Source organism: Crocodylus porosus, unplaced genomic scaffold (assembly GCF_001723895.1).
Source record: "Crocodylus porosus isolate Cpor-Errol unplaced genomic scaffold, CroPor_comp1, whole genome shotgun sequence".
NCBI classification, from domain to species: domain Eukaryota; kingdom Metazoa; phylum Chordata; order Crocodylia; family Crocodylidae; genus Crocodylus; species Crocodylus porosus.
The window spans coordinates 61882732-61907740 of record NW_017728931.1 but is presented as its reverse complement, the minus strand read 5'-3'; the positions used below and the strand labels follow the sequence as shown (position 1 = coordinate 61907740).

General features: G+C 44.3%; 1 protein-coding gene across 2 annotated transcripts in view; it reads right to left on the bottom strand.

Moving 5' to 3' along the window:
• The window catches only part of TCF20 (transcription factor 20), a 175548-nt gene that overhangs the window by 1996 nt on the left and 148543 nt on the right, over window positions 1-25009 (bottom strand). The window contains exons 4-6 of one of the 2 annotated variants that reach the window (XM_019545230.1): window positions 17192-17285; window positions 8528-8577; window positions 5356-5483 (exon numbers count right to left, since the gene is read on the bottom strand). In XM_019545230.1, the coding sequence (XP_019400775.1) occupies window positions 5400-5483; window positions 8528-8577; window positions 17192-17285 (228 nt within the window). In that variant the 3' untranslated portion in view covers window positions 5356-5399. The remainder of the gene's footprint in view (window positions 1-5355; window positions 5484-8527; window positions 8578-17191; window positions 17286-25009) is intronic. The other variant, XM_019545231.1, reaches the window with a different exon arrangement.

The following is a 25009-nucleotide window of genomic DNA, read 5'->3' as shown; positions in this document are numbered from 1 at the left end:
GCCTGGGGCTAAGGCCCCAGACAATCAGGGAGAGAATGGGGCTGGGGCAGGCACTGCCCAGATGGAGTGGGGTGGGGAATGGAGCTCCAGGCAGCTCATCCAGCAAATGTGGTGAAAAGGAGGAACGATTCTCTGCCTTTCTGCACATCCCCAGGGGCAGCATGGGGGGCATGTGGCCCCGGGATTTGTGTGCGGGGCGAGGACACGCTGCCTCTTGCAGGCTCAAGGCTAGGGGCTGCACCAGCTTCTTCCCAGCAAGGGACTGGGCCAGGGCTGTTCTCAGGCTGGGCAGGGACAGGGTGGGAGCCGGCAGCGGTGCTGGGAGCCACCCCAAAATTCTCCATAGCCACCCTTCCCACTGCCACAGTCGCCCACTCTGAGCACAGCCACAGCCCCCAGGAAGAGGTGAGCACAGCCCCTGATCCCGAGCCCACGCACAAATCCAGGGAGCACATGGCCCCCATGCCTCCACCAGGGGAGCATACAGTGGCAGGCAGCCACTCCCCATCCCCCCTTGACAAGCCACCTGCATTCTGTGCCCCACTCTGGCTGGGAAGCGCCTGTCCCTGCCCCTGCCCCTGCCCCAGCCCCATTCCCTCCCTCATTATGGGGGCCTTGATCTGCCCATGCCCCTTCTCCCTACAGACTTACCAGTTAGATGCTGCTCTCCAAGAGGCCAGGTTGAATACCAGCTACTAGATTGGTACTGGCTGATATAATTGGTTAACAATCACACAAAAAAATATTTACTGGTGCACCAAAGTCCTTAGCTTGTATATTAAACCTGGCTATAAAAGGAGCCCAAATAAAAAAGTATAATGGTAGTTTCTGTCATGTGGTACCTGCCCATTAGAACTGCACTGAAACTTCCCAGCACATTTCATACAGATCAGTTACAACGTTCACTGAATATCAATTCACCCTTTCAACAGAATGTATGTCAAAGTTTATAGGTTTTGTATCCCATTTCCAATTTCACGATGTGATCAATCACTGTCAACCAGGGTGCCATGGCACAGCTACTTGTACAAACATGATTCACAAGACAAACCCAGAGATTTCATATAGAAATACACAGTATTAAAAAAAAAAACCATTCTGACCTGTCCTGGTCTGAGTCCTTCGCAACACAAGAATTGTAGTATTATTTCTCAGTAGTAAAAAAAAAAAAACCAAAAAAAAAACAAAAAAAAAACCCACGAAGTGAAAAACTAAGAGCTGGCATTTTCCGTGGGGGTCTCTCAAGTCTTAGAAGGTTGAGAACCACTACTCTAGAGAATTAGTGCTTTTTCTGTAAAACTAAAACTTATTTCTGTTGTTCCCAGTTTGCTCACCTTCAGGGACAAGGTTAGGGTGAGGAGCAGAATTAAGGCATCTTAAACTAAAGAGTCTAAAATAGCAATTCCTCCTCTAAAATTTTAGAAATTTAATTATACCCCTCAAAGAGTCCTACAAACAAATATCCTAACCTTATTAAAACTTCTGACTAAAGGTTGAGCAAAAAGGAGTCAAAGCTGGATATTTTCTGTTCATTTTCTTCTAATTACTTCAGCCTCCCTTGACAAACTGCTACTGCCAAAAAAAAATGGGCAACCCTATATATTGTTCTTCCTCCTATATCTCATCTGAGATCCAAGACTGATTTGTTTATTGGGATTGAGTCCTTTGCTGTCACTCATATATGGCTTATATATCCCTTCCTCCTCTCCCCAGTTGGTGAACTCAGGTCAAAACAAACCCCACAGTATCAGCTGCACATGTACTGCAGTTAGTATCACTAGGGCCTCCCACAAAAAAAATTGTTGCTGCTACAATTTCCACACCAAGCCAAAAGACATGATATAAGCGTGTAAAAATTAAAACAAAGTCAGACATTTCCACATAGGCAATATCACAAAAGAGGGAGGAAGGTTCCTAGACAGCTCAGGCAGCTGATCCCTGTTGGTGTTCATTACTGTGCAACTGTGAGCCCTTACTGAAGGAGTGGCAAGGACATGCTGCTGCCTCTGGCTTCTGTACAACTGTAGCTTGCCCATGCTTGGAATCAAGCCAGAGCATTAGGCACTGGCTCAGGGAGGAAACAGGCTCACCACATACAATCCCACTCTCTTCCTGGCAAAGATCCAGAGCACCAGGCTCAATCGCACACATTTACTCTCCATATCTGGAACTGATCCAAAAGTTCTAGGGGCAACTGGCTCAGGAAGAGACAAGCTACAAACAGAGACACAATCCACTGACTTGCCTGGAACTGATCCAGAGAACCAAAGGGAAGGGCTCCTCTTACCCTGCTGGGCCAAGTAGTAAACCGAGCAAAACAAAAGCAAAAGGATACCTCCCACAGCCTATTCCTGTCCTAAGAGTCTACTTCACACCACATTCCCCTGCCAAAACAGCAAAAGGACAGCTTATCTATTACCAGAGGACAGTTACAGAATTTCCATGAAGTTTCATTAATACCACTTTTATGCAGCAAGCTTCCCTTTAAAACAGGGTGCCCAGGCCCTGATAAGCTTTCATTTGGGGGCATAAAACCATGGTAAAAAGGGGACAAATCTATTAGACAACCTCCTTAAGAAAAAAAGAGGCAGCACAGTATTTCCAAATGAGAAGTTGCTGGGGCAGAAGCAAAGGTGGAAAAATGACACTGAGACACTCCACTTCCAGAAGAGCATCAGTAAACTTTTCACTTTGTATCCCCATTCCTTTCCTCCACAGGACTGTTAAATTATTGTCAGTGTTAAGATGCCCCCAAGTCCATATTACTCTATACTTTCATACTAGGCTTTTTATACAGAGCCTGTTGACTAGATCCTATGACCCTCTGTCCCCCTCCTTCCATCTGGCCTCCGTGCACCACTTCTGAAGCCACTGATGCTGCAGAACCCTCAGCAGGCATACTGAGGTCTATGAGAATCTATTTCTTCCCCCTTCCACAGCATGTAATGGAGCATATTGTGAATGTCAAAGGCACAAACAGCCCCACTGACACTTGGTCAGCAGAGCAGCTTGTAGCAGCAGTTACCAGCAAGCACAGCTAGAGGAACTCTGGGGCCATTCAAACTTCCACAGAGAACAAACTTATCACCAGGATGGGAAGAACACAAAGATCTTCCCTTGTGAGAAGTTTGAAGAAGTCGCAAGCAGCCCATTACGGACTAGGGAAGTTGCATCAGTTGCAAGTGAGATGGCCAATTTAACTGCATGAGGGAAGGGAAGAATGGACAGCCAACATTAACTATGTGCAAATGGACATGATTTGTGCAAGGAGGGCTGCATTAATTAAATGGGGATGCTACCTACCCAGAGGCAGAATGGGCAGGGGCCATTTCCCGCCCCCCTGGTGCCCCATATACAGCCTAGGTAGGGGCTCCCATCCCAAGCCCCCCATAAGCAACAGATCCCAGTTACTTTGGTTATTTGTCACACATCGTGATGACCTGTATTCCACAATGACAGGACGGATAACTGAGAAGCAACATCTACCACTTCCAGCAGGGAGCAAAAAGAGCCCAGGAGCAAAGTAGGGCTGGAAGGAAAGACATTGACAGAAGAACTACTCTCTTCTTCCTCATAACCAAACCCTCTCACTCACCTAAGAACAGCCTGTCACAAGCAAAGACAAATACCCTGGACTCACTGCTTACCTACCTTTTAAAAGGAGGTTAGGGAAGAGAATAAAATGATACTCTGAGCTCTAGAGCTAAACAAAGTACTTCACAAATTCAAACAGACAGGCCCTTGACCTTGTGAAACTTGCAATAGTTTAAGTATGAAACTGAGACTAAACTTGGAGATGGGGCTAGTGTTGGAAGTCTGTGCAGAAAATAAACCTGAGTGAAACCTGAACATCATGGCATGCTTATGCTCACTGGCTCCTAGTTTTATAAAAAAAGGTGTTCAGCCACGATTACAAAGAACCAGCTCCATGTCTTCCCTAACGTTAGACGATTAAAACAGATGCAACACTCTGGCTAGTATTCCAACATCTCACATTGAGCCACACAGTCATTTACACATTTTAGGGACATGGAAAAGTTCAGTGTGATCATTAAGATTTTTCAATTTTATTAACAAAAATAATGAGAGAGAAGAATATGAATGGCTAATCTTAGCTGAGTGGGTAACTCTTCTTTAATGATAATCCAGGTATACACGAGAATGTACCAAAAACAAGAAATTGCATAACAGAACTGAGCTAAATCAAGCTGTATAAAAAGTGTTCATACCAAACACTAGTTTGTTGCTATTTTTTCATAAATAAAACATAACGTTATTTGGTAAATCTCACTTCCTTCATAGAAAATACCACAAAAACCACTTCACAGTAACTCAGTCAGAGAAACAAAGCAAGGTTTTAAGGTAAGACTGAAAGAGGAAGTTGCTGAGAAGCAGGGAGATGGGGGACAGTTCTCGTTAGATGAGGTAATAGAAGTGAAAGGATAACCCACACCTGCAGAACTGTAGGAAAGGGACACAAAGGCAACCCAATCTGTAAGAAATGAACAAGCTGAGGTCAAGACAGCCCATTAGTACCAAGAGGGTGGTAGCTTAGAACAGGCTTGTTTCAATGGACGTTGACTGGAGATGGAATGTTCATTTCATTTAGGTCATCTAGCTATCAGCTGGATCTGAGAAAGTTTTTCGGATTTTGAGGTAATTAAGTGAATGCTTTGGAGATCCAAGGTACAAGGAAGTGGATTTTTCAATTGCTCTGTGTAATCAACAATGGTAATGATAGATATAGTAAGCACTGCAGATTCATGGCTACAGGGCCAAACAGATACAGCTCTACCATCTTTAGCTCTACTCTGTTCAAAAGGAAGAGGAAAGTGCCTGGGTAGATGGGGAGGGAAAAGGGGAGGAGTAACAGGCCCATAGGAAAGGTCACTTCTTACCCCAATTTTCTCAAAGGCATCCTGCAGTCCAGAGGCCTGCAAACTGGTAATAATCACCTTCACACAAACACAATTACATTGCCCCCCTCCCTGCTCAGTAAAAGGTTTAATAACATGGCAATCTAGACCTCTATGAGCTTTTCAGGTAATTTACTATTAAGTTCCAAAAGAATTATAAAGAATAATCTGCTAGCTTCCTACACAGAGGAAGATAAAATGAGTGGAGACCTCAGGTGGTGGTTTCAATGAATACAGCAACTGGGAAAAAAACAGCAAATAAGAGGGTAGCTTTGCCCTTTACCAGTAAATGCAAAATGAAACCACTAACCTGAAGCAAAAAGAGGAACAAAAACTAAAGAAAATCCAATTACAACCTCCAAAGGGGCACAAGTAATATCCACTTCTCCCACAGAAGTGGGGAAGGACATGGGGGAACAAAAAGTTCTCCCCAACTCACCTGTGCTTGCTTTTATTTCCATTCCCAGGAACACACTTCCCCCCTCACCCCCGCTCCGACTGCTCTGTGCTGAGGCTGCCTTTCACCATCTTGTTCTGCAAAGAGGGAAGAGAGCAAGGAGGGAGGGGCTGACAAACCAGCAAGCCAAAAGGAGGAGAAGGAGGATGAGGGAGAGCAAAAGACACACAGAAAAATATATAAAAGAAAGAGAGAGAGAGAGAGAGAGAGAGAGAGAGAGAGTCAGTACTGGAATGACATGCACAGATTTTCAGACAGGATTTTCCCTGTAACAGAAGTCAGCATTTTGTAAGAATGTTTTGATTTTAAAAAGAAAGAAAAAACCACAGAATTTAACAACAAGGAGCAGAGCAAGAACTTAATAACATCACTTGAAGGTGACCTACAAAGGTTTTGTTCGTCTGTCTTATAAACTCTGAGCACACACCCCTTTCTGCTTCTTTAGGATTTACACAAGAGGTCTGCAGGCTCCCTCTCTTGCCCGTCATTCAACCTTAGAAATATGGAATACTGAGCTTGTCCTTCCCTAATTCTTCTAAAACAGGGGTTGGCAATGTTTTTGGGCAGAGTGCCAAAATCATCTGCCACCTTTACTTGTATGATGTTGCTGGGGGGGGGAAGGAAGGGGAGGAAAAGGAAGTGGGGGGGGCTTTGCAAGGGGCCCAATCCTTATTGTGGAAGCATAGCCCTGGCCCCTTCCCTGCAATCTGCCCCTGCGACAAGCCAGGCTGGGGCTCCACAGACCTTGCAGCCTCCTGGCTGCCTGCCACAGTCAGGCAGTGTTCTGGGCAGGCCCCTGCTACCCACCATGGAGCCCAAGCTGTTCACAGAAGAAAGCAGGGAGGTTGCAAGCAGCTGCACTACGGTCTACAGAGCCCTTCCCTGCTTCATTGCTGGCTGTGGGTGCACACGCACCTCAAGGCAGATAACAGGGAAGAGGCTGCACTGCTACAAGGATTGGGCTCCTCATGGCTCCCTCGCCATCTTCCCTAAGGCATGCAAGCCAAGCAAAATGCCTTTTTATGCCATGCTCTGTCACATGTGCCAGGGGCTGCCTACCCCTATTCTAAAGGACCTACTGGATCTCTCAAAGGATTTATCAAGTTAGCTCTCATACCTGAATTGAAGAGCTGAGGTGTCAGATGTTAGTTAGCTACTGACAAGTTAAAAACAGAATTTTTTTAAAACTGTCTGACTGGAAGTCCCTTCCCTTCTCCAATGGCTCAACTTTCACACTTTCATTTGTTGCAAAGTCGTATTTTAATTTATTCCATGCATCATCTTACTAGAGTGATATTCAATATGCTTGGACAGAGCCTGGAATGGCTCCACATCTAGCTGAGAACCTCTGCCCAATTAGCAATACGTAAGAGCAGGATGGTGTTATTCTCCCCTAAAAAAGCATTCAGAACAAACCAGCAAGTTAGTGAAGTCTCATGCAAAGGCTAAACCACATTCAAGTGAAGAAAAACCTTTTATTTTCACTGAGATCAAATAAGCATCTCCAACTTTATTATATGAAAGCCAACAAAAACTTAGGTGTGAAACAGAAGCTCCTGAACACCTCTCCCTCTCCTGACCTCAAAGTAGGGAAAAGATGTGCAGTGGATTTTCAGTAAAGTTCACAGCTTTAATAGCTTCATCAAGTACCTCTTCTTAATGTTGCTGGCACCCTTTTTCCCTCCAAAGCTTACCAGATAACAGAACTTATATGTTCTCAAATAGCTTGTACAACAGATTGAACTGTAGTCATAAGACAACTGTGTTTTCCTGGTATAACTTCCTTGTTCTAACAGCTAATACTAATACAGCAGTACTACTTGAACCTAACTGACTGATGAAAAGCTGTAAGATTTTTCCCCTTCTGGCATGTTTTTTTAGTGGGCAGCAATAAAGCATAGTCCTCATGTATTGATCCTTTCTATTCACACTAATCAGATGTCAAGAGCTGGGCAAAAGACAGCATTCCTGTAGTTTTTTCCAGCTGATGGATCAAACTGTATCTTTAAGTTACTGTTTCAGGCTGCCTGCAAATTCAGGTAGGTAGTCATATGTCAATTTAACCCTGAAAGAGTGCAAGAACCATAAATCTCCACAACTGAAAGGACAAAAAAAAATTTTCTTTAAATAAAAGGGTGGGAAAAGAGGCTGGTCCATGGTACTGTCTGGAAATCCTTGTCTGAGGATTCTAGGCTAGGTGGGGACTACATAGTTAACATGAAAAGCAAACATCAACACTCCCCCTACATTTTCAAAACTGAAGTGAATGTATGTATTCCTACTGGGGTAACACAACCACCACCACACAGTAACAACAAGAACAAAACACGCTGCACAAGAATACAAATCTCTTTTACAGATAATCAATAATCACTGCCTCCTGTAAAAAAACAAATTACCAGCAGATGTCACTCTAACCACAGGCACAGAAGGAGAAAGCTCCTAACAAGTACTGTACCTGAATGGAGACTAATATATCCTCCTGCAGATTCGAAAGAGCAAAATCCTTCCCCCACCTAATTTCCCAGTTGTACCATCTATACTCTTTCACAAATTTTAAATGGTTTCTTACTAGCTGAGTAAGAAAAAAGCAATTCCACCTGACATTTTGATCACCTACTTACACAAGTGACAGAAATTCTGCTGCCTCATAGACATATACTTCAGGAACTTGTACTGAGGATGTGAGGAGGAAACAGAATCAGCCAAGTTACCAGGTATTCAGCCTGCTAACTCTTGCTGAAGGAGGACTAAGCTCTTTCCATCTCTGGTTGGTCCTTGCTTCCAAAGCGATGAAACCCTTTTTGTCAGCTACTTTTCTTCCTTTCTCCCTGCATCTCTCAAGTTTTAGAAAAAACCTTGAACAGAAAGTTTTACTATAGCATTCCAACAGGAGCAGCTCATTAAGTATGAAGCTGGATTTTCTAAAGAGCCTCTAAGAGTTTAGACAACATCTGGAAATATGCATATCTCCTTAATTCTCTATCTTCATCTACAGAGGTGTCTGTGCCCAGAATACATCCCACTGAACTACAGAAATATTGTTTAAAGCTATCTAAATATACAATTATTCATTTAAAAGACAAAAATGAGATGCAGCCCCCACCAGAGGGCAGCACAGAATGGGCCCACTGAGGAAAAGGGTTCTTCTTACCTTGTGCTTCGGGCACCTCACTGAGAAGTTCTCTTCATTTAGTAAACAATCTACAGGAGAAGAGAGATAGCAATTTGATTTAGTACTTTAAAAAAAAAAATGCATCCTCCATGATGTCATGTGTATTAACCACGCCTTCCAGATGCATTTTGGATTCAAAGATCTTTTACAGAACTATCTTGTCAAGTTTTCCACAAGAATGTTTTGGTAAATAAAGTTACCAAGAGACCTGAGTGGTATTATTCTTACAGTCATCAATATGTAAAGACCAAATCTTGCCAATTTCCTCACTGTTGTTGTGTAAAGAACAAGAATCATCAGTACAGAGGTATAAATTTCTCCTCCCTCCATAGATTCCATCTTTTAGAAATACAAACATGGGAAAAACCAGGCACACCCATCTGATCTTAACAGATGATTCTTTCTTTGTGCCTCTCATTCCTGTCCAAAGGCATCTGTCACTAGCATGGGGAGGAGGAAGAGTAAGGGGTGTTGTGGGGGGAAGAAGGGGGTGACTTATTCCCAGCACAAAAGCTGGTAATCACTTTTACAGACACCATGCTCAATAGTCCGGTCACTCATACTGCTCTCAAATCTGCCTCCACACTTCACGTCTGTATAATTTTCATCTGTTACAAAACTGGGAGAAATTAGATTTGTTTTATGAGTGAATTTAGCAATGCTAAAGGGTGCTAAGTTAACTTTTCTTAGACTCTTAAGAGCTGCAACCACAGAAAAAGTACGCTGAAGGTAACAGGTTGTGCAAACTTCAGAGCTCTTGATTTCTACTGAAGGATTTCAAGAATCCTATCTTTCCATTTCATGACTAGAAGCAGTGTTGGGCTATCCTCCTTGGGAATTCAGTTGCATCTCTTAGGCATCCTCCCCCTCTCCCACCCATGAGAAAAGACAGAAGACCACCACCTCCCTAATCTGGTGTTACCCAGCCCCTGCATTTTCTGGTAGCAGAGAATTCACCAGGGCACTTTATGACCTCTCATCTTCTCCAGCTTCCCCAAATACTGGCAAACAGCATGATGGTAAATAAAATGTGTTAATTTAAAACCCACTTAAGTATGTAGCATAACCAGAGTTCCCTACTGTTCCAATCTGCTAGAAGAGTTTAGCAGGCAGCAGGAGACTGCAACTAAGGCTTGAGGGAAAAGCTTTCTAGACACCCAAGCTTTGGCAGAGCTTCTCTTGCTGGTATGAAATGCTTCTGTTGCAACATCAGAGGGAAGCAGCATGCAATAGGCTAAGTTACTACTCTTTGCTAAGTTACTTGAAGTAAAACCCTTAATCTTCCTAAGGGCAACAATTCCAAATACAGTATTAGCAAAAATTGTGCTCTCTTATTATAAAGGTGGGATTTCCACCATGAATTATGACTGTATAGTATCATAACACCAGAACAAAACATAAAACATTAAAAAGCAAAGACTACCTTTTTTCTTGTGCTGTGAATTTAGCACTGTTGACAGATTAAATATCCCATGTATGCCCAAAGCAGGAACTGCTTATGGGGCAAGCAGTCAGAGACCACCTACTGTTAAAATGCCTCGCACCTGATTTGAACAATCACTGGAGTTAGAAGAACTGACCATAGATTTTTATTGAAATTGGCAATATTTACTGAAAATGCCAATATAGTTATCCATTAATGCCACCTTTGCTTATGTGTTTTAAGGGATAAGGAAGCTTGTCTCACTGAGAACTGGAGAGGCATTATCAGCATTTGACAAAAGCAACAAAATATGCGTAAGATGGCAAAAACTGCTGGTCACTACCGCCTATATTACAGATGAAGAAGCTTTAGTCAGCCCTTCGAAATAACTTCAGGCAGAGAGACCACCGGACAAAGTTATGCCAGTTCAGGACAGACAGGGGAAGGGATCTCATTTGTTTGGACTGTTTTTTTCCTAAATGGAGGAGTCAAGGAAAAATTATTGCTTCATCATATACTTTTTTTTGTCACTTCCTCTCTCCCCACCTCCTTCCTATCATCCATCACTCCAGTGCTATTTGCAAGGAAAGAGGGTTTCTATCCCTTAAGAGTTTAACATATTTTTAAACTATATTTTTCCTTATTTAGGGTCAAAATCCTCTGACATATCATACAATACAAATGCTGTCTGGAAAACTGATGTAAAGACCAGGATCTGATTCCAGGTGACGGAGAACAAGGAGGAGGAGTGGATGCAAAAATCTTAAGAAACAAAAGTCCAGTTTCCATGGAGATGCTCCAAGGACTAAGTTCTCTCAGAAACATCAGTGGCCTTTTATAAATTTGGGCAGAAAGTAGAGCAAAGATAAAATGTTAACCACAAACATCTCCACACAAACTATTTAAGCAGCACTATTTAACTGTCACTCTTTAACAAGTCAACAACACTTCAGTTTTTGTGCACAAGGATCTCTCATGCTGACAAAAGTATTTTGAATGAAAGGAGATGAGACGTAAGATATTAGGGCAGTGGTTTTCAACTGGGATCCATAGGACAATTAAGTAATCCACAGATCACAGTAAGCCCTGTGCTCAAAAGGAACACAAGCAGGTGGCACGCTCCCCCTCAACCTCTTCCACCCCGCTTTACAAATAATTGTGTGTGCCAGGTGCATCAACCAGCAAATGAGAAGACAAACATTGGGAAAGGATGTTTTTTGGGGGTGTTTGGGAGGAATGGAGCTCCCTTTGCCCAGTCAGTGGTACATGGGAAGAATGGAGCCTCCTTTCCCAAGTAAAGGATAAAAAGAGCAGTTCAAAGAAGTCTCATGTCAAGGGTAAACAGTGGTCCAGGGGAAATCTGAAGGCTGACTGTTCCACTGGTCCAAAACTTTCGGGAACCACTAAATTAGGATATCCATATGCATGCACAGACTGAAAGTTTATGAACAACATACTTTTTTTTTTATCAGCTAACAAGCTAATTTGTAAGGGGTAAAGCATCCACACCTGAGAACAGGAGGGCGATCCAAGCTGACCTTGACAGGCTCAAGAAACGGGTGGATGAGAACCTAATGGCATTTAACACTGAAAAATGCAAAGTTCTCCACCTTGGGAAGAAAAACCTGCAGCATGCTTATAGGCTTGGCAGTGCTACGCTGGTTAGCACTACGGATGAAAGGGACTTGAGGGTCATGATTGACCACAAGATGAATACGAGCCTTCAATATGATGCTTCAGCCAGTAAAGCAAGCAAAACACTGGCTTGCATCCAGATGCTTCTCAAGCAAATCCCGAGATGTCATTCTCCCCTTGTGCTCTGTCTTGGTGAGGCCGCAGCCGGAGTACTGCGTTCAGTTTTGGGCTCCTCAATTCAAAAAGGATGTGGAGAAGTTTGAGAGAGTTCAGAGAAGAGCCCCCCACATGATCAGAGGTCAGGAAAACAGACCTTAAGACGACAGGCTGAGAGCTATGGGAATCTTTAACTTGGAAAAGCGCAGGCCCAGAGGTGATTTAATGGCCACCTATAAGTTTATCAGGGGTGACCACCAGGATCTGGGGGAACGTTTGTTCACCAGAGCGCCCCAAGGGATGACAAGGTCTAACGGTTATAAACTCCAGCAAGACCATTTCAGGCTGGACATAGGAAGAATTTCTTCACTATCAGAGCCCCCAGGATCTGGAATAGCATGCCAGTGGAGGTGGTTCATGCACCTACATTGAACGCCTTCATGAGAAATCTGGATGCTCACCTTGCTGGGATCCTATGACCCCAGCTGACTTCCTGCCCGTTAGGCAGGGGGCTGGACTCTATGATCTTCCAAGGTCCCTTCCAGTCCTAATGTCTATGAAATCTATGAAGACTGGTACAAAACATTTTTTTTCCCCAAGACTAACCAGCACAAGGATTTCAGTATGAAACACAGAACATTATGACTTCTATGCTTAGTGACACTGAACCCTAGTGAGCTATCAGAATGGGAGTCAAAGGAGAAGCAATTAAACAAACAAAAAAAACCCCTAGAATCTTCCAGTATATTAATGTGGATGACAATCACTAGGTTCCTGTTCTAGTTGGTTATCTGTAATGTACCTGGGCCTGAAAGGAAGAAGACAGTTCAAAATATAATTAGTACTAACATGGTTATGAATGATGGGGAAGTCTTGTTTTAACACACTTTGCATATATTTTTATAATGGAGTTGTATGCATTTTATACATCTAAAAGCCCCTGTAATTGACAATACAGAGCTTTGGGGAGGTTACTCAGAGTTGGGCGCTCATGTTCCTTGCCCTAGTTTTGTTCAAAATGCAAGGTGGTTTCATCCTTGGTAATAGGAGGGAATGGCTTCAACTGAATCTAGTACCCCAGGGAATCCCTTGCACGGCTCAAGAAACTTGAGAGAATATCTGAATCTCTCAGAGTCTGACTCACTGCAAGACAGACAACTGAACTGCATTGCTGATGCAAGGGCTTACAGAGAGATGACAGACTGAGAAAAGAAGGCTGGCAGAGAGAACATCAATCCATTTCTTCAGGAAGCACATGCAATCTACTTTTGCAGACCTGGAAATCAAGCCTTACTATACAATAAGGCTTTTGTTGGTCTATTTTATATATATATATTTATATATATAAATAAAGTGGAGCTAATTATAAAGGTTGCCTGACATGTCCCATTTTAAATTCCTATTTTCAGTTACTTACAGCCTTTGCCAAACTTTTGGATGAAATTTTCCATGTACATATGTATTTCATGCTGACATTTTTAGACAATTCTTACCTAAAAGATCCAGTCATTTCAAGAATGATGCTGGGGGAAATGTTATTTTGCTCATATTGAAAAATTCCAGTCACCTTTTCTCTGAAAACCCACAGTTCTCCCTTGCTTCGAATCAGAGGTCTGAAACTTTGGAGGGATATGCCTTTGCCATCCCTATGAAATTCACCCAATGGTGGGGGGGAGTGAAGGAAGAGTCAGTTTTACAGACTCAGCTAAACCCTTGAGAGTTTAGCAGCTGGACTCCATCTGCACTTGACATGCCCAAATCTGGTGCTGCACAAGGCTTTCCTGATACCACAGCCCTGGGTTGCTATGGATAATCTCAAATCCAGGCACCAGAACCAAGAGCAAGGAAATTGTCAGCAACCTTCCTGCTGGGTCCAGGCAGGCTGGACAAGCAAGTCACCTGATGCAAATACAGACCACGCAAGAGTCAGGAGAGAGTAAGGAAGAGAGAGAGTAAGGAAGAACAGGTTGTGACAGGAAGGCACAGACTGGAGAGACTTGGGGTAGAAGCTGGGTTGGTTAGATGTAAACTGGAATTGGGAATATGGAGGAAACTGGGACCAAATCACAGACAGTAATTGACTGAATAGGAGGGGCCAAGGTCAGAGTAGGTGGCGGTAGGAGGAACAGTAGCCAGTGGTAGACTTGGATCAAGTGAAGAGTTGGAGGAGCAATTGAGACTAAATGGACAAGGAGGTTGGGGACAGAAAAACAAAACAAAACTGTGGGGTATATAATATATTAGCCCCACAGAAGCAGAATTGAGATGGTCAAGGCAAAAGGGACAGGGAAAATGAGCTGGAGACAGGACAGGTGATTTGATTAGGAGCCCAAAGAAGGTGGCTGGAACTGGGAGCCAGTCCAGGACAGGAATGGTGGACCAGGGCTGATGACTGGAGGCCAGGGTAAGACGGAGAAAGAAACATCAGATAAGGAGTGAGAAGAGGAAAAAACGGTTCTACTGGGCAAGGATACTGGGATTGGTCTGAAAAGTCTGAGGAGAGGAGACCAAGACTGGTAGCTGAAGATCCTGGAACTCAGCAGAGGAGATGAATAGTCCTGGGGACGGACGGACGTACCAACCACCCGCCTGCCCGCCCCACCGAAACAAGAAGGGGCCACAGCTGACAAAGATATGGAGGAGAGGAAAGAAGAAAAGCCTGTATCTACCACATCATACTTGTTTGGTAAGCCTACAACAGAAATAAAGATTCTCATGGTTCACCATTTCCTTGCAGCTGTCTTCTGAAAATCCACAGGCGCAGTAGTCTACCTCTCCTACTACTAGTCTACAGAGCAATTTACAGTCGCTATCAATTATTTTGCTACTTCAAATGAGAGAGGCTTTGTGGTACAGTGAAAAGGTTTGAGGCTTCTGATGAGCCAGGAATCCATATAAGGTTGCACAATGGAATTTGACTTTACAGTTTACTTTGTTAAAAACCTAGGAAGTTACAAACAAAAACACTAGACTAAGGAAACATTAATGAAATTACAAATCAAGCACTCAAGAGTGGGGAAGTGCCAGAAGTGCCTTTGCAATTTTATACTAATGTATATGTGCATGGGGATATGTTAGCTTTTAATTACATAACTACAAAACCCCTGCCTCACTTGATGCATTAGATGGACCTGCTCTGGGGGTGAATCACCTGTAGAAAAGAAAACTGCTGTTGTCTGGCAGGAATCAGTAACCTACAGTTCACAGAGGGAGGAGTTTCCTCCCCGCTCTTCCACACACTGCAGCCTCCAGCTCCCTTCATCCCAGGCCAGGCCAGGAGGGGAGGAGGGCTTTCCCCATGCAAGAGCTGACCGGTAGGGAGAAATTAAGGCAGTAAGAGGATGAACTACAGAAAGAAAAAGGATGGGTCTTATGGCAGTACAATGTTGCCCTAGAGAACTGCATTCTGTCCCTGGTTCTGATCCAGAGTTCCTATATGATGCTCTTCATATGCAGTCACCAGTTTTACCTTCTGCTTACTCAATTTGAGACAATGAAATCTGATTTAGACATTCTAAGCACTTACAACCCGCAGGTAAAAATCAGTGGAAGTTATGCTGTAGACAATAAAGTATGCTGTCATGTTCTGCATGCTCAAGCCATCGGCATCTCAAGTTGAGCACCCAAAATTTGTGAACAGGTTTATTATTTGTATTAGTATAGCATGTATGGGCCCTAATCAATAACCAAGACTCCACTGCACTAGACACTGTATCATCACAAAACGAGATGGTTCTTGTCTCACAGGAACATTGTAAAAATAATTTCATTAATACCTGGGAAGCACTGGCTACTATAGTGATGAGCACCACAAAAATACCCATAAAGAAATTAAACAGTTCTACTTAAGAGCAGGGTTTTAACAGTTTGGAGTAAATAAGGTATGGGGAACACATTCAACACAGAAGATAAAACACAGTACTGAAAAGGCACTCATTAAATGGGAGCCATTAATTCCATGTAGTGAATAAGATTAGGGTCCTGTTGGAAAAAAAAAACAGTATGTGATCATAGAATCAAACTGCCACCTGCTACATATTTATAGCTTTTTAGAAAGTGACAAATCAACAGTCCAAAATTTCAAAGATTTTAGAAATTAGAAGACAACACAACACAGGTGCAGGACTTAAACAATGAGCTGGTATGGAAAAGATGACTCACACTTCAACCTGGTCTCTAACTCAGTGTTTCTCAACTGGTGGATCATGACCCAAAAGTGGGTCACAAAAATATTTGAAAGGGTCACAAGCAGGTTCCCAGAAAAACCTGTGAAAGTGTGGGTTTCCCCTTGCAGGCTGGCAATGTTCCACACGACGACGGTGTGCACACATGCCTTCATGCCAGTTCTTGGGACAGTGGCCAGGCGCAGAGCAGTGGCACAGCAGGGGGACAGTGGGGAGAAGGCACCTGGCCCTTCAGAGAGGAGGGAAGGAAACAGGGGTAAGTCCTTCGCAGAGGGGAGCTGCATGCCTGGCCCAGTGGCACGGGGCCCGCACTCACTGCCTGCACTCTGGCCCAAGCAGGACGGAGGCAGCTGGGTGCCCCCTCTGGCAAGTTGGGGTGAGGGGCACCAGCAAGGCCAGTGGCTTGGGGGTGAGGAAGGCCAGCAAGACTGGGGGGGCGGGGAGAGAAGGGGACTGTGGGTCTGATCTTGGCACATGGGTCCTGGCACAAAAAAGGTGAGAACCACTGCTTTAATTCATTTCTGTAAGATTTCTCTTTGTCCTGAGATGAAACATCCTATCCTCTATATAATGCGAGTTCTTAAGGAGACAGATAATCAGTAGTCAGAAAGACATTCGTGTACACAACATTAAAAAAACTATTCTTTTTTACCCAGTAATCAGGGTAGTAATTTTCCCCAAAAGTCATAACTTCCTGGCTTTCGGTAAATCAGCTGATCAGAAGGGAATACAGTCAGTGCTTGGATGAGAGACCACCACGGGAGGAGGGGGCAGGACAGACGTGCCTGGATGCGACATTGATAACTTAAAGAAATCACACTTCCCAGTTGAAGTTGTTACTAGGTCATGACCCAACTGCAGCGCTAAGGAAGGTCCTGCTGAAGGACGGCTACCTTTTAAATAACACATTAAATAAGGGGTTCTGATTACTTAAGAGTTTCTAAAAAAACATTTTTCCAAGGAAAATAGGTGCTTATCTCCCACGTCACGGCTAAATTCCAGTTCTTGTAGCTGCATTCTAGAAACCTAAAATTCTTTCTGCAGCTTCAAGCAGATTCTTTTTAAATCTTTGTTCCAACCTATTCCTAAAATGCTGCTGTAAACTCTACCAGCAGCCCTGTTTCACCACTTGGATTGTTACTGTACTTTCCTGGTGGATAAGGAAACTCAGCATATACCAATTTGTAAAGTGTTCAGGGTGAGATGTTCTTCTAGTGTAAGACAGTTTCTCTTATCTGTTCTTACCTGCATCGATGGCACATGGGTAATGGTATCGGAAAGAGCAGCCTTTGTTGTAGCAGCCTAAGGTGGCTCCTGGCTCCTGGCAATGGGAACATTTCTGAAAGACAGAAAAATGAAATATTAACAAACAGGTGGGCCCATATGTTTTTTGCTGGAGATTTTCATCAACCAATACTTAAAGGTTTTCAGGCATTGCTCTCATATTTATCAACCACCCCCTTGTCCCAAAACAAGTACTACTTTGACTGCATTGTCACACATCACAAAGTCAGTTCTAATGGGAAAGGCAACACAAGGTCTTTTGAATAACATATTTTCCTACTGTTAAAGTGATTGGGCAAAACTTAGCAGCAGTCAAATAAACAGAATTTCAATATTCCTTGCACCCAGCTTGTGGCCAGATATCTCAGTACCCACGATGACCTCAGGTTCAAGACTGTAGTATAAAAACATGTGCATCTGCAATACCTTTGAAATGGAAGCAGAATAGAGAATCGATTAGGGGAGAGGTTCCCAAACTTTTTCTTATTGCATACTCCCTTCCAGAGATACCAGCTGTTCATGTATCCCTCCCAGCATACATTTTATATTTTAAGCCCTTAAATCCCAATTATTATTATTATGAAAATTAAATCTGACATTACACAATTTCTCCCATATGCCCCCCAGAGATGTCTTCCACCTAAGCAGTGCATGTACCTCAGTTCGGGAACCTTTGATTTAGGGGATTTTAAAAAAATCCACTGGCCACACAAGCTTCATTCCCCACTAGCAGGTCATTCCAAGATGACAGAAGACAAGCTGTGCATTTTATCAGACTGAGATCAAAAGAGGGTTACCTAGTGCTGGGGGAGATGCCATCAGTGGAAGATGTATCATTGTCACTGAGATGGCACGCCTCCAAAAGAAATGCGTTCCATGCTAGGAAGATGCTTGTGCATTTATTTTCGAAATAGGAGGACTTATCTGATGACCACGTTCCACTTCCATTACTTTATTCCTATTATCTCAACTGGTCGATGAAGTATTTAATCATTGTATCAGATGGATGAGAGTGCAGCAGAGTAAGAGCAGCTCACCAACTTACTGCATTCTGAATGACTACAGAGAATTAGGCTATCTGTGTATTCAGTCAAAGAGCAAACTTCTCTTTGTAAAAGCAAAAAAATGTTTCTCAAAAGTATTAGCCAGTGTAAGCTCTTGAAGAAATCTGGTTTCTGGCAGGCTTAAAATTTTCTCTCTTTATTAAAAGGTACCACTGTATGGTTAAGTGTCCTTTAAGCCTGAAAGCACATATCAGGAACTTAAAAAGTCCACAGCATAAATGTAGTCTTAGATACATCTCATCTCTCTCTCTCATATATATATTTCATAGACATCAGGGCTGGAAGGAACTTTGTAAGATATACATAATATCTATATCTATCTATAGATAGATACAGATATAGATCTCTCAGAGAGAGAGAGAGAGAGAGAATAAACTTGACACACCAATATGCCATGCAGACAGAAAAAGGCTGCAGTTTGTATTTACACGACGAAGTATGAAAGCAAAATCAGTTTCAGCCATAAGCATGGGGGCCTCTTTGAATGGAAGCAGATGCAATTAACAGGAAAACCTGAGAGAGATTTCTCATGCCATGCACAAGTCCAGGCTTAGGTATCTCTTCCTCACAGTTGCACCAATACACTTAATCCTGACACACAGCATCCTCAACTAAACCAGCGCTCAGGTGTCTCTTAAACAATGGCTGTCAATCATGACATGTCAATATGATATTTGCAGTGTCAGAAGTATCCCTAAAGGTCTAGGGTAAGATTTACAAACAACTTATTTCTGCTTATTGGAATGTAAATACAGATTTCCAAAAGTAAGAAAAAGTCAAGACCAGCGGGTCAGGACCATTTTTGTGCATGAAAAGAGCTCAGCCCTAAGAATGCAATACTTGCTGCAGCTGTTGCTCCCCACCCCTGCCCAAGGCAGTGCTGCTGCTGCTTTTCCCACCTGCTCAGCCATGGGTAGGGATCTACTTAAATTGCAGTTAGACTTATGAATTTCCACAGGTTAGTCATGGCATAAGTAGTAAATTCCGCAGATGTGCTCTGGCAGTCCTACCCCTTGGTGCTGATTGGCGGAGAGGCCCCGGAGGGGAGAAGGGACAAAGGGAGGGCTGCTATATTGATTGCTGGCTGCCTTTTGCTCAGGCCTGCCCTTTGGCACTGATTGGCAGAGAGGCCCCGGAACGAAGGGCTGCCCTTTGTGCTGCTCCGCCAGTCAGTGCCTTCTCCTCCTGGGTGAGCTGTGAGGATGGGCCACAGCGGCAGCGAGGACCACCGCCTCCCACTGAGTAGCCAACATTTTTTTTTTTTAATTTCAAGGACAATCCCAGATCTCGTGGTTTCCGTGAAACTGCAATTTAAGAAGACCCTTAGCCAATAGGTGCTGACTCCTGATCTAGATCATTAATTTCACACCAGACTGCTTAGATCTGCAGCCCAGTTTTAATGCAATTCATTGTCTTGTGAGTGTACAACCAAACTCCAAAGAGACAAAAGACCTTTCCCTATTGGGCAACCAAAGCCCATCTGTGAAGCTGACCCAGAAGAACAGCACGTACTGACATTAGTCCTAGATCTGACCATGACACGCATATAGTCCTGAATCATAACTCTTTATCTCCATCCTTCATTCTCTCTTTTGGGCATGGCCCATAAAAACCAACAGTTCTAAAAGGACAGGGCTCAAGGTGACTAGTCTTGAATGAAGCCAACTGTCCAGTTTAATCCTCTGAGGCATACATCCTCAACTAGCTCTTGCCTAGTGCTTTGAAACACCACTATGCTGCAGCAGAAGAGAGACATCTCAACCAGTACCTTTTCCCAAAACGTTCTTTTCTGTACAAAGCGGAGTCAGGAAGAGCAGAAGAGATATAGTACCAGATATTCAGAGAAGCACCATAAAAAGTTTTCTGCAACTAGAAAAAAAAATGGTGTTGAGGAATACACTGTGTAGTGTAATTGTAAAAACAAAACAACAAAACAAACAATACAAAACAAAAAGAGGAAAAATAAAATGAAGAAAAAATATTTCAACCCCAAACACACTAACCTGCCTGCATGCCACCCTTTTCAAAATACTTGAGCTTTGTAACAGTCCTACCTGCAGCTCAGACTATCCTAGCCCTCTGAAAGTGTAGCGATATCACACAAATAGAAAAAGCATCTTAAAAAATGTCTTTCCCCTAATGCTGAATATGTTGATAATGCCCAGCTCAGGATGGGTCAGGAACTTTTCCATATTATAGCTGTTAGTCTGGGCTAGATAAATAGACTTGGGCTTGGTAAGAAACATAATTAAAGTTAGGAAGCCAGAGCACAGGCATCAACCCGTTATCTTCCCTCTACAGTCTGCCTGACCAACTGGATTATTACCAAGGTTACCTACAGCAACTCCCTCAACAGCAATCCCTGATTGGACTGCAATCCCACAGACTGCTCGAGGCAGAGATCATCTGCTGCTATTGCCGGCTCCCCTGCTGCTGAACAAGTCTCCACTTGCACAGATGCTGCAGCTTTTCACAACCCACTGACAGTCTAATGGCCCCATTTCTTCTACCTCCTGAGACCCCTAACCATCTGCTTCTTTCAAGGGAAGCTAAGGGAACCACATACACATACCCCATTACTCCTTACTTCTTTCTAGCTCCTCTTCCTTCTTTATATGACAGAAAGAGACTGAACAAAACTGATTACCCGTAGAAGTCACATAATTATAACTACAAAATAACCCACAAGCTTTCCGCTTTATTTCTGAGAGATTCTTGTATCATGTACCAGTCAAACAGCATCCACATTATAGATACCAGTCTTCAGCTTTTCAAAGCAGAGGTTAAGCAGGCTGCCTACTGAGCGAAAGGAATTTCCCTTCCCAGGAGAGACTGAGTGCTCTCTCCTTGTCTAAGAATGGCATAATTCCTTTACAAGCAGGAACCAGGCTTATACCATCTGCTGGTGAATGAATACAGGTTGGGATCTGGGTGAAAACTGGACTACAAGAAGGAGAAGGCATAATTCACATCCTTATTTTTGTGTACAAGGTACCATGATTTGACTGTATTCTGGTTTTATTATTTTTGCAATTGTAAAATACATCCATCACTTTCTTGCTTGTGAGAGTATTGGCCATGGACAAACAAAATGCAGCCACGAGTTATGCATCCTTGCATCTTTCAGCTCCATTAAGTCAAGCTCTACAATACCTACTGCTTTTGCAGCCCTGAGATTTACTCAAAAGCTGCCATTCATACTGTGTATTTTTCAATTTGAAATTGTTTTCATAGAACAAGGCTAAAAGGATCTCTCTCTTTACACATTTTCAAATCTCAAGACTCTAGGGTCTTCCAAATCATGGAACCTTGTACAGAAAAATAAGGATGTGAATTATGCCTTCTTCTTGAGATCCTGTTTTCACCCAAACCCCAACCTATATTAATTCACCAGCAGGTGATATCAACCTGGTTTGCTGCTTGTAAAGGAATTATGCCATCTTTGCCAAGAAGAGATCATGCAGTCTCTCCTGGGAAGGGAAATTCCTTTCACTCAGTAAGCAGCCTGCTTAACCTTCTCTGCTTTGAAAAGCTGAAGATTGTTACTTGGAGAACACTCCTGGGGAGGGGCCAATGAATGGTAATCATCTCCAGGCATCTAACCAACTCTTAGCTTGAGCTGAGAAAGCAGTAGGCAAGCTGGCTAGGTAGAGACCTTTTCCTTCCTGCCATGTCATATAGGACTCTCCACAACCCACTTTGCAAGTTGCAAAATCAAAAGGAATCAGCAGCAGCTTCCTTCCTCTTCCTTGGAAAACAGGCTGCAAAAAAGGTAGATCCCTGCCAGCTACAGGGAAAACAAAACAATTCCTGCTGCATGGAGATGAAGATGTATTGTTAAAGAAATACTTGGGAGTGAAGGATAGGGACAAAGGATAAAATGATTATGAGAAGTGATTGTTATGAGGTAATGAGAGGGAAAGGCAACATGAAGAAGATTTCAGGAATCTTGTTTTCAGAGGATGTAAAGTGGAAAAAAAAGTATTTAACATCAGGACTATAAGGTGTTAGGGAAATTATTCAAGTTCTGGCAAGCTAAAAAATAAAAACAAGGGAAAAAAAAAAATCAGCATCCGAGATGAGGCTCAAGGTAAAATGACTACCTCAGTTAAGAGCGAATAAAGAGCAATTGTTTTCTATGCTAAAAAACAATGCACAGAGAGTGCCAGAAAAGTTACCTCCTGAATTAGTCAGAAAGAGAAACACTTCAAGAAGCCCCAGCCTGTGAAGGTACCATATTTATTCAAATATAAATTGAGGTTCTCCCCCCCTCGTACCCCCCCAATTCAGCATGGGGGGAAAACCTCTCATCTTAGAACTGAATATGAGCCAAGCAGGCAGCTGCTGTGGCTATGAAGGGGGCCAGGGTAGCTTATGTATGAGGTAAGGGATATGTGGGACAGCCTAGCTAAGACCGCAAGGAAACGGAAGGATAGAGTAGGGGGAGCACAGGAAAAGGGCTCACAGAGCAGCAGAGGAGCTTCTGTGGCTCTTGAAGTTCAAGCCACTGCTACTGCCTGGCCCTACTGGGAGCTCCATGCCCCCAGAGAGAAAGAGCAACTGTACCAGGGGCAGAAGACAAGTGAGGAAAATGGTAGGGGAGAGGCACTGACAAGGGTGGGGGGAAAATAAGAGGCTTGAGGCAGGCTGCCTGCCCCCCAGCTGCTGCTTTCCCTGATACCACTTCCCCTATGGCAACAGTGGGGCAACAAAATTTAAAGATGACCATCTAATAACCAGATCCTAATTTTAAAATATTCTATGTCTACAATCTAATTCAGTGGTAGGCAAAATATGGCCTGCAGGCTGGATCCAGCCTACAAAAAGTCTTTGTCTGGCCCATAGCAGGTCCCTCGGTCCCATGACCCAGGCACAGTCCAGCCACGGTGCATTCTGCTACCCCCTGGGCACTCAGCGGGACTGGTGTGGCCCCACCCCACAGCTGGACTACCTTTCTAGGCAGCCCAGATGGCAGGCAGCTCCTTCCAGCTGCCACCACCCCCAGCCCCAGTCCCATGGTACTGACAGGGACCTGTGCTGCACTACAGAGCCCCAACCCCATGCACCCTGCGCCTGCTCTGGGCTTTCCTGCCCAGGATCAGTAGTGGCGGCACAGGACAGAAGCTGCTGTTTGGTGCAGAGGGAAAGCAGCCCCTCCCCCCACTGCCCACAATTCCCTGCTGTAGCCACCTGGAGCCTGTGCTGCGCTGCCCTGGGTCTCCACTGCGTCTCTACTGCCGTCACCAGGGCAGCGGTGGTAGCACAGAGCAGATGCAGGGCAGTGTGGTGCAGGCTCCAGGTAGCTGTAGCAGGGAACAACCACTAGCTTCTGTCCCACACCACTGCTGCTGAGCCTGGCTGGACAAGCCCAACGCAGAAGCAGGGTGCACCGGGTCAGGGCTGTGCAGCATATGGGTCCTGGCCGGTACCACCGGGCTAGGGTCAGCGGCAGCCAGAAAGAGCCACTGTCACCTGAGCTGCCTAGAAAGGCAGTCCTGCCACAAAGCCACCCCAGCCCCACTGGACGCACCAGGTCAGAGCTGTGTCATGGGCTCAGGCTGATCCACTCCGGCAGGGGTGAGTCCAGAGCGCTCTGGTATTGCATGCTGCTGGCAGTGGTAGGAAAGCACCGCAGGGTGCAGGGTGCACAGCCCCCAAACTATTGCAGGGTGAGGGTGGGTGCTGACCAGCTCAGGAAGGAGGGGCACATGTGTGGGAGTCCCATGCATACCCCACCATACCCACAAACCCTGCCCTGTAAACCCCACAATCACACCCTCCCCACACACAATCACACATCTCACAAACGCTACACCCACCCACACCCTCTCCCACATGCAACCACCGCCCCCCCATGCACATGTCTCTGGGGGAGAACCTGCCCACTGTTATGTGCACATACCCTACCACACATACACCCATACCCCCCACGCACATCCCACACCCTGATCCACCCTCCACACAGCCCATAGCCACTCACACATCCCCACGAACACCCCCCCCAAACCCACATCCTCCTCCATACCCCACATACACACCCTCAAGCCCCTCACAAACCCCATACCCACCCCTCCAAACTCCCCTACAATATATGAGTAAGACTTCATTTTTTTAAATATAAAATTAAAATATATTATTGTCAATGTTTGATATTTATTATATAATCTGTTGGGGTTTTTTCGGGTTCCAAGATGCCAAACCCCCTTCCCAAAAGGAATACTTCTGGAGGCAAAGGGAGGTACATCCAGGGCAAAGGTCAGGGGTTGTAAGGCAGGACTTCTGGTCCCAAGATGGCAAACAGGAGGTGGGGCACATGTCAAGGGGTGTGACTACCCTTGCGGCTCTTGACAACTCACCAAAACTCATTAAGCAGCCCTCCACCCAAAATAACTGGCTGCCCCGATCTAATAATTGGGGGGTCATCTTCATAGAATCATAGAATCAATGAGTCAGAAGGGACCTAGACAGATCATCTAGTCTGACCCCTTGCCATGGGCAGGAAGGAACACCGGGAGTGGCAGAGGTCATAAGACTCCAGCCAGGTGCCTATCCAGTCTCCTCTTGGAAGATCTCCAGGGAAGGTGAGAGCACCACCTCTCTGGGAAGCCTATTCCAGGCTCTGGCCACCCTTACATTGAAGTAGTTCTTCCTAATATCTAACCTAAACCTATCCTCCCTCAGCTTGTGGCCATTGTTCCTGGTGACTCCAAGGGGG